The 8,948-nt window shown below is 41.5% G+C and overlaps 1 protein-coding gene across 1 annotated transcript; it reads left to right on the top strand.

Moving 5' to 3' along the window:
- The first annotated feature begins 76 nt into the window (after positions 1–76).
- On the top strand, positions 77–8,919 carry hcn3 (hyperpolarization activated cyclic nucleotide-gated potassium channel 3). Its single transcript, XM_023409868.2, has 7 exons — positions 77–1,036; positions 4,062–4,491; positions 4,595–4,756; positions 5,693–5,911; positions 6,463–6,609; positions 7,160–7,400; positions 7,918–8,919. The coding sequence occupies exons 1-7, from the start codon at positions 579–581 to the stop codon at positions 8,118–8,120; spliced, it is 1,860 nt and encodes a 619-aa protein (XP_023265636.1). The 5' UTR covers positions 77–578; the 3' UTR covers positions 8,121–8,919.
- The last annotated feature ends 29 nt before the right edge of the window (positions 8,920–8,948 follow it).

The raw sequence follows: 8,948 nt of genomic DNA on the forward strand, positions 1-8,948 counted from the left end.
GGGGGGGGGCGGAGAGAGGTGAGTGATGAGTGGACGCAGTTATGCCAACAAGCCGATTATTGAAGGCTACTGAACCCCCGCTGACAATTTACGTCCGTCCTCTCATTGTCCAACCGGAGGCGGACACAGACCATCTCAGGCTGAACCTGATATTATTCCGCGGAGTGGACTTCATTCATCTCAGGAAAAGTACTTTTTTAAATGGACGTTGCAACTTTTCACGGCTTTACATTGTGAGACGTGCTGTGGGAAAACACACTTTTTCTAAAAGAGATAAAAGTGACCTCCTGGTACTTCTTGGTATTTAAATTTGCTGTAGTGTCACCTGAAGATATTCTGTTATATTTTTAAACTATAGTAAGTGCATGGCATTTTAAAGCTTGGCTGTTCAATTGGATAATTTTTTTTATCTGGTATTTTATTCTGTAAAGGAAGTTAACATTAGAGGCAGGCATCAAATGGAAAATGGCATCTGCAGTAAACTTTGTTAGAAAGTGAACTTTATAATCAGGCTCCCATAAGGGACAGTAGAGCCCTTTTTGCTTTGCCCAGTCTAAGGTGCAAGGTAGCCTTCAAAAATGACCAGTCCCTCCAGGAGTATTGAGGTCCAGAGAGGTCTCAGCGAGAGCCCGGCTCCCAAACCCGAGACACCCAGGTATCGCAGCTGGAGCAGCCTTCGCTTCTCAAGGTGGAAAAGTTCTTCCCAGAGGACAACCCCCCCTGGTACCCCATCCCCAAAGACAGAGAAGAGGAGTGACGTAAACAAGACGCTCTTCTCCCTGGTCAAGACTCACAATGATGACTATACAGCTGACCCCGACGGCCTGCTGGACATCGACGGGGGGTATGAAGGTGGCGACGATGACCCCCCACAGGACCACTCCACCTACTTCCAGAGGCAGTTTTGCTCCATGCTGCAGCCTGGGGTCAACAAGTTCTCTCTGCGCATGTTTGGCAGTCATCAGGGTGTTGCTGCTGAGCAGGCCAGGGTCAAGAGCTTTGGAGTGTGGATCATCCACCCCTACAGTGACTTCAGGTAATGATGAGGTTGGGTTATCTTCAAGATTTCCTCTTAATTTAATCGCTTTTGTGGGAAAGTTTGCCAACATTATTTCCTCAGGAAATGCAGACAGACAGAAATGCAGAATGGGTGGCACCACATGTCACGTTCTCCAACACAGGAATACCCAATTTATCATTGATCCTCCATAAATTACCCACTGAAAGCAGTTTTCCAGTCTTCATCCAACTAAAAAGTCTGTGATAGAGTTCTCCGATCCGATTTTTCCAAGGACAGACTGCAGTACAGCAGCTGATGTCATGGTTCCTAGCACATGATAAGGCGATGAAGGGATTTGATTAGTGATACAGTATATAGGACAAGATCATCTGGATTAATGATACCACTCCTTTGTGACTCCCTTTCTTCTTGTTTATCAGGAGGGAGAACTACATTCATCGATCCCAATAATTAAATGTTCCAATTTGAAAAACAGCCAATAATTTCTTGCTCTAGTTTTGTCTCACTTTTGAAGGATTTGTCGGATCATTACTTTTTTTTTTTTTTTGGCTTAGCAGTGACGCTCAAGCTGTCCGTCTATGTGGTCACTAATAATAGCTGCCATCAAATTTAAACAATTTAAACATCCGGCCTATGCCAGACAGGGAGGATAAATCCATGCAGAGGGATTATTGCCCATAAGAATCCCTATAATTCCAATCTTGCTCTATTATGCAATAATACACAGACAGCTGAGGGGGGATTACTGAAGGCCTGCTATCCTTAAACCTTATGCTCCAACTTCCCCTTTGAAATGAATGACTTGGAACAGCACGTTTGTGGTGCTCAACTTTCATGTGTAAAGGTTAAGGTCAGATAGCTAGCTGCCTTTTGCATTTTGAATGCAGTTTAAAGTTGGTAAAATAACCAAATTTCTTAATCTGACAGGCTAATGATCTTCTTATCAAATCTTTATATACAGAATATGTAAGTGACAACAAATAAGTGGAGATAGAGAGGGGGAATAACATGCATGATATGCGATGAGAGCATATGATCTGTGTTTTAATTGCTGGGCCACCACAGCACCCCTCTTGTCAAATCTTTATCTGCTTTGTTTTTAGCGATGATCAATGTACAAAACATTCAGGTTGTCAACGTAATAATTAGAAATAACCTACAGTCCTCTCACTCGTTTGTTCCAGAGCTGTCGATGGTGTATCAATCTATCCAAAAGTTGTTGAGACATTTCGCTCTAAACCACAAATGCCATGGTGGCACTAGAGAAAAACGAGGGCATCACCAAAAGCATTAGGATTGATCTTCTGCGGACCATGAACGTCTGTACGAAAACTTCATGACAATCGTTACCATGACAAACGATGGTAGTTGAGATATTTCAGTCTAGACCAAAGTGTTGGTGGCGCCATGCAGGAGCCCCATCACTAGCTTGGCTGATGACAGAAAGGCATCAGGTAGTCGTTTATCTTAACAGCTAATATCTAACAAAACTGGCAAAGCTTAACTTTTAGTTCTTTGAATGTTAGTTCTTCGTTATTCATAACTTCTGCTGCTTTAATAAAGTAAAAGCTAAACTTAGTTGATAAGCAGATTCAACATAAAACGCTATCAAACACCCATAATTCTATTCCTGTTCCACTCCCACTGTTACTAATAGCCTTCCTAAAAGCTTTTGATACAGCAGATTACTTCTGTTTCTCTCACACACACACTCTCACACATATATACAGTATGCACTCACTTCCAGTAAACAGCTGTACTGTCATCCAGAGTCTCTGCTTGAGTTATTAGCAGTAAGCAACCACTAATCTGTTGCAACATGAGAGGAGATGATAAGTAGTCATGTAAACCAGCGTGGAGACACAGAGGACAGGGACACAAGAGATTGATGGAGGGATAAACGTGAATGAGAACGAGGAACTAATCTATCGGTGCCTGTATCTCCCCTCTGACTGGCTAAAGACGAAGGTTGTTTTCTCACAGGGTTCATAGCGCAATCGCCGAGCTGTGACAGTAATCAAAAATAGTCTGGTTCATATCCTGTTACTGTGCCTTTGTAATGAAAGAGAGACTGAGAGCACGGGAGAGACACAAAGTGATTGACACTTAATGGAAACAAGCTGTAAGGAAACCCAAACCGTGTCTTCATGATGTATAACAAGACACTGGACACCTAAGTAAAATGGGACTTGTATGACTTGAAGCAGACGAGTGACGAGTGCAGTGATGTACAGCACAGACGTCTGGGCTTCAACACTCTGATGTCTGAAGCATCAAACCGCACATCACAGGCGGTAGTGACCTTTTCTTTTCTACATTGTCTTTTTGATAGCGCACTGAGTCTGATGAGGTAAACACCATGCATTTTTAACGAGAGGGGTTCCTCCTGTGACAGAAGCTGTTATGACAGTAAGGGTCACCTCTGAAATGTGAACGGCACGCCGTCCACATGATTGGATGACTTTACTCGACTTTACTTCTCTAAGTTAAAATTCTGTAACTTTCAGACCCAATGGAATTAACATCAAGTCTGTATGTGGATAAGGAATAAATGCATGTTAATGCCAGGTATAAATCCATACAGAACAGATTGTGATCAGAATGTGATCGGATTAACCAGACCACACCTGGTAGATGATCTAGCTCACATTTGGTTTTTGATAATGAGTAGTTTTTTGCTTCAGAACGAGTTGAAGCATTCATTCAAACATGCTACACAAGACGCGAAAATATTTCCATTACTCTTCATCAGAGTTGAGAACACTTGACCAGAACACAGTATGAACTGCACTAAAATACGGAGCAATAACCTCAGTTTGTAAGGTCATGTGTGAACAGGACCATTACTGTGACAAAAATCTGTGGAGTGGACAGCTAATCAACTATGTGTTATATCCTATCCAGTGAGCACCGAAAGATTCTGGACACTAGATATCCAAATATACAGTTGTAGCACTAGTGGAAAAGGTTTTGGCTGAAAATGAAATGCTCAGCTTTACATCTGCATAACCTTCCACCACTCTTCCACTGTTCTGTCCAGGTTTTACTGGGACATCGTGATGCTCCTGTTGATGATGAGTAATCTGGTGATTTTACCCTGGGGAATCACCTTCTTTGAGGACCAGAACACGATGCCCTGGATCACCTTTAACGTCCTGTCTGACACGCTCTTCCTCATGGACCTGGTTTTCAACTTCCGCACCGGCATTCTGGAGGAAGACAGCCACATCATCTTGGACCCCAAAGAGATCCGCATGCATTACCTCCGCACGTGGTTCGCGGTGGACTTCATCTCCTCCATCCCTGTTGACTATTTTTTCCTCATCGCTGACCTGGAGTCCCGGCACGAGTCATCTGATGTGTACCGCACCGCCCGTGCTCTCCGCATTGTGCGCTTCACAAAGATCCTCAGTCTGCTGCGTCTTCTCCGACTGTCTCGCCTCATCCGCTACATTCATCAGTGGGAAGAGGTAAACAAAAAGGAGGGAAAGCACGGAAACATGTGCCGGGAAACATATATAAACGTATATGTTGTTGTTTTTCTTTTCCTCCATCCAACTTTCTCGCTGTCAGATTTTCCATATGACCTATGACCTGGCCAGTGCAGTGGTGCGTATAGTCAACTTGATTGGCATGATGCTGCTGTTGTGTCACTGGGATGGCTGCTTGACCTTTATGGTGCCGATGCTGCAGGACTTTCCTTCAGACTGCTGGGTATCCAAAAATAATATGGTGGTGAGTTCAGTTTCATCAAAAATAAAGTTAAATACTAACATGTGATAATTAAAAGAGTAGTTCAATATTTTGGGAAATATGCTTGTTTCTTGCAGAGAGTTAAATGAGAAGATACAACTCTCACATCTGTCTGTTGAATATGAAGCTTCAAGTAACAGCTTAGCATAAAGACTTGAAAAAGCAGGAAACAGTTTGTCTAGAGGAAGTCTGCCTACAAACACTCCTATCACTAGTTAACATGTTGTAGCTTGTCTGTTTAGTCTGTAAGTCGCTTCCTGACCAAAAAATAGTCCAGCACATGACCTGCTTTCTGTATACACACTGATTAAAGGCTCTGGCTTTGGCAGTTCATACAGGGAAATACACCTGTTTGCTTTCTTGCTGAGACGTAAATGAGAATAATGATACTATGTCATTACAGTAAATATATTGTAAGTAACAGCTCAGCTTAGCATAAACACCCACCAGCACCTGTAAAGCTCACTTATGGGAACATTATATCTCGTTTGTTAGTTTGTACAAAAACTGAATTGTAAAAATGCCATTTTGTGGTTTTGCAGGGGGTTATATGTCATACGTGCAGTAACTTCATGCAGTCTTCTTTGGACATAGCCAGGCTAGCTGTTTCCCCATGTTTCTTATCTTTGAGCTAAGCTAAACGGCTGTTACTAATGGTATATTTAACATAGTGACATGAGGGTGGTATCAATCTTGTCATCAAATTGAATTAAATTCCAAAAATGTCAAACTACTCCATTAATTGCAACTGCACCAACTTAAGACTGTGTTTACTTTCTTTCTGATAAGAAATAAGAAATTATATGAATCCCAAACTCCACACTTGATGGAAATTATTATCCGAAGCCATGTAAAATATATTCTCTCATGATAACATTGTCTTGTCCTGTCTCATCTCCCGTCGCTTTTACCTCTCAGAATGCTACATGGCACATACAGTACTCATACGCCCTGTTTATGGCCATGAGTCACATGTTGTGTATAGGATACGGTGCCCACCCTCCAGAGGGCATGACCGACGTTTGGCTCACCATGATCAGTATGGTTGTGGGGGCGACCTGCTACGCCATGTTCCTCGGCCATGCAACTAACCTGGTGCAGTCCTTGGATGCATCACATCGCCAGTATCAAGAGAAGGTAAAGAGAGCTGATCTGCCTCTGAAAAGTTTAACAAACTAAAAATCTTTTGACCTACAGATTCAATTCTTTTGTGAGCAATATGTCTAAGCATCCTCACGTGGATGCTAATGTGATTCTGGCTTCAACGTTTAATATCACAGCCATGTTTTATATCACAGGCTTGCTTACTTGCTTGTATTTTATTCTTGGAAATCGTGCCAAATGCCTAGAAAATATGTGTATTATCTAATGGATTTTGTGGCCTTAGTCTGACCCTTTCCAGGGGATTTTCACAAGATAAAGCAGAGCGGATGATAGACCAGTGGCGGCACCTTTGTTTTGGATCACTGTTTGCTAATGCCCATTACAAATGAGTTTGTAATCCACTTAAAACTGGGTAAAAGCTGGCGAAACAAATAGAATGAATGCATAATTATTGTGCGTAGGAGTAATTCAGCAAACACATGGTAGAAAATATGAATAAATGTTACATCTGACATAAGTAGTTTAATTTCAATTGTATCCTTATGAAAGTGAAATCACCATGTGTTTTGTACAAATGTTTTTAGTATAAGCAAGTGGAGCAGTACATGTCGTTCCATAAACTGCCAGCAGACGTAAGACAGAGGATCCATGATTATTACGAGCAGCGGTTCCAAGGCAAGATGTTTGACGAGGACAGCATCCTTGGAGAGCTCAGTGATCCGCTCAAGGAGGTTTGTTATTTGAACCCTCGATTTCACTTGGTGTTTCTTCCTTTCTCTCTTTCTTTCTTTTATTTACTCATGCCTACTCAGATGCAAATATAGGTCCAAATACATACAGGTTTGCAAAAAAAACAACAATATTTTAAAGCTGACTAACAGAAAATTGCAAATATTTTTATAGTCACTTCATACTTTTTTTTTTCCATTTTTCAAGCAAAAATTCCAAATTTTTCTCAAGTTTCAGCTTCTCAAATGTGAGGATTTCCTGCTTCTCTTGGTCATATTCAATTAGAAGCTGAATCTTTGGGTTTTGGACTGCTGGTCAGACATAACTAGATATTACATAATATCACCTTGGGCGCTGGGCAGTTGTGATTGCCATTTTTTCACAATTTTCTTCAGAGACTAAACGATAAATTGAAAAAATAACCAGCACATTAACTGATAACAAAAATATTCAAAACCCAGTAGTCGGAAAGTAGTAGTAGCAGTAGATATCTCATCGTCCCTTTGACCATTACTAAATGTTTTCTCTCTTCTCTTTCTCCTCACCATGCAGGAGATAGTCAGCTATAACTGCCGTGGGCTAGTTGCCAACATGCCCCTGTTCGCCAACACTGACCCTCATTTTGTGACAGTGATCCTGACCAAGCTGCGTTTCGAAGTCTTCCAACCCGCAGACTTGATCATCCGAGAAGGAACTCTGGGTCGGAAAATGTACTTCATCCAGCACGGCACCGTCACTGTCATCCCACGCGGCAGTAAGGAGATTAAGCTCAGCGATGGAGCGTATTTTGGGGGTAAATCATATGTCACTGACTTCAACCTTCAGACAGTTCCCCATCAAATCTATAAGAGGCTCTGTGGTTCTGCTTCCTCTATGTTGCCGCTCTCCTGTTAAAGCTGCCACTGACCCCCTTTTCACTTCACTGCAGCTGTTAGTGTCCCAAATTTATTACTTATCTGCAACTTATTTTATTATGCATTCTGCATTATATGTAAGGCTGTAAATTCTGATTACTTCCACTACTGATTAATCTGACTGTAATTTTCTCAGTTAATCAGTTAATTGACGGTCTGGAAATGTCAGAAAATACTGAAAAACAGATATTTAGTCTACTTTCTTGGAATACTGAAAAAAACAGTAAATATTCAAATTTGATAAACTGGAACCAGTAAAGTTTTTCTTTAGAGATGACAATTAAACGATTAAACAATCATCCAAAGAGTTAAGGATTACTTTTGGATTACCGAGAGAGATATATACATCAAACTATCGCTTTCATGGTGAAACTGACTCCCTCTGCCTGGTTTCAGAGATCTGCCTGCTAACCCAGGGCCGACGCACAGCCACTGTCAGGGCTGACACCTACTGTCGTCTTTACTCCCTGAGTGTGGACAGTTTCAACGAGGTCCTGGAGGAACATCCTCTGATGAGGAGGGCGTTTGAGAGCGTAGCTGTGGACCGGCTGGGACGGGTTGCTCGCAGACCCAGTTATCAGCCTCCCCCAACAGAGTGACTTCTTCAGTACCAACAGAGACGGACGCGTGGAGAACATTTGTCACACTTTGACTGAACTTGACCACAAAGAACAACAAAGAAAGAATCAAAGAAACCTTCAGTGTAAAATTTTACTGATTGCTCTTGACTTTAATACTCAGTGATGGACAACCACATGGAGACCTTCAATTTTATTTATTAACACATTATTTCTGCACTTGGTTGAACATATTGTACCTTCAGTTAATTTGATTTTGTTACTGGAATCTACTTAATCTACATGAGAATTTTGCATAAGATATTTTTACACTTTTCATGTTATATCATCTGTATTATTTACAAACTCTTTGAACATCGATTAAGAAAAGAATCTCTATTTTTTTGGTGATACATGTGCTTTTTACCAAGAGCAACTGGCTTTTCTGAATGTAAATACTGCTTTCAGAATCATTTTTTAGTTTCCGGTGTGCTTTCTGAGACTGCAGTTTCATTATCCATCGCATCAGTCATACAGCATATTGGAAGCACACGGGAGCACCAGCTGGGCAATACATCACACAGCTTTATGTAGCTCTGATTGAAAATGATTCCACGAGTCTGCAGGTTGCATCAAGTGAGGGTTAATGTCAATGTTCACTGTGGATAAGCTGCTGTGATGTAATAGCTCTAACTGTACAGAGACAGGTATACGTCACTGTATAAATTACTACATTGCAGTAGGAGTTGTTTATTTTATAATATTGAAGAGGTCATCTGAAAACCCTACCTTTGCATCTGTACAATTTAGTATCCAGTATTATTAGATGTAACCCCCCCCCCCCCCCCCCCCCCCCCCCCCCCCCCAAAA

This window comes from Seriola lalandi, unplaced genomic scaffold, assembly GCF_002814215.2.
Source record: "Seriola lalandi dorsalis isolate HSWRI2012SDOR001 ecotype SW California unplaced genomic scaffold, Sedor1 jcf7180002054408, whole genome shotgun sequence".
NCBI classification, from domain to species: domain Eukaryota; kingdom Metazoa; phylum Chordata; class Actinopteri; order Carangiformes; family Carangidae; genus Seriola; species Seriola lalandi.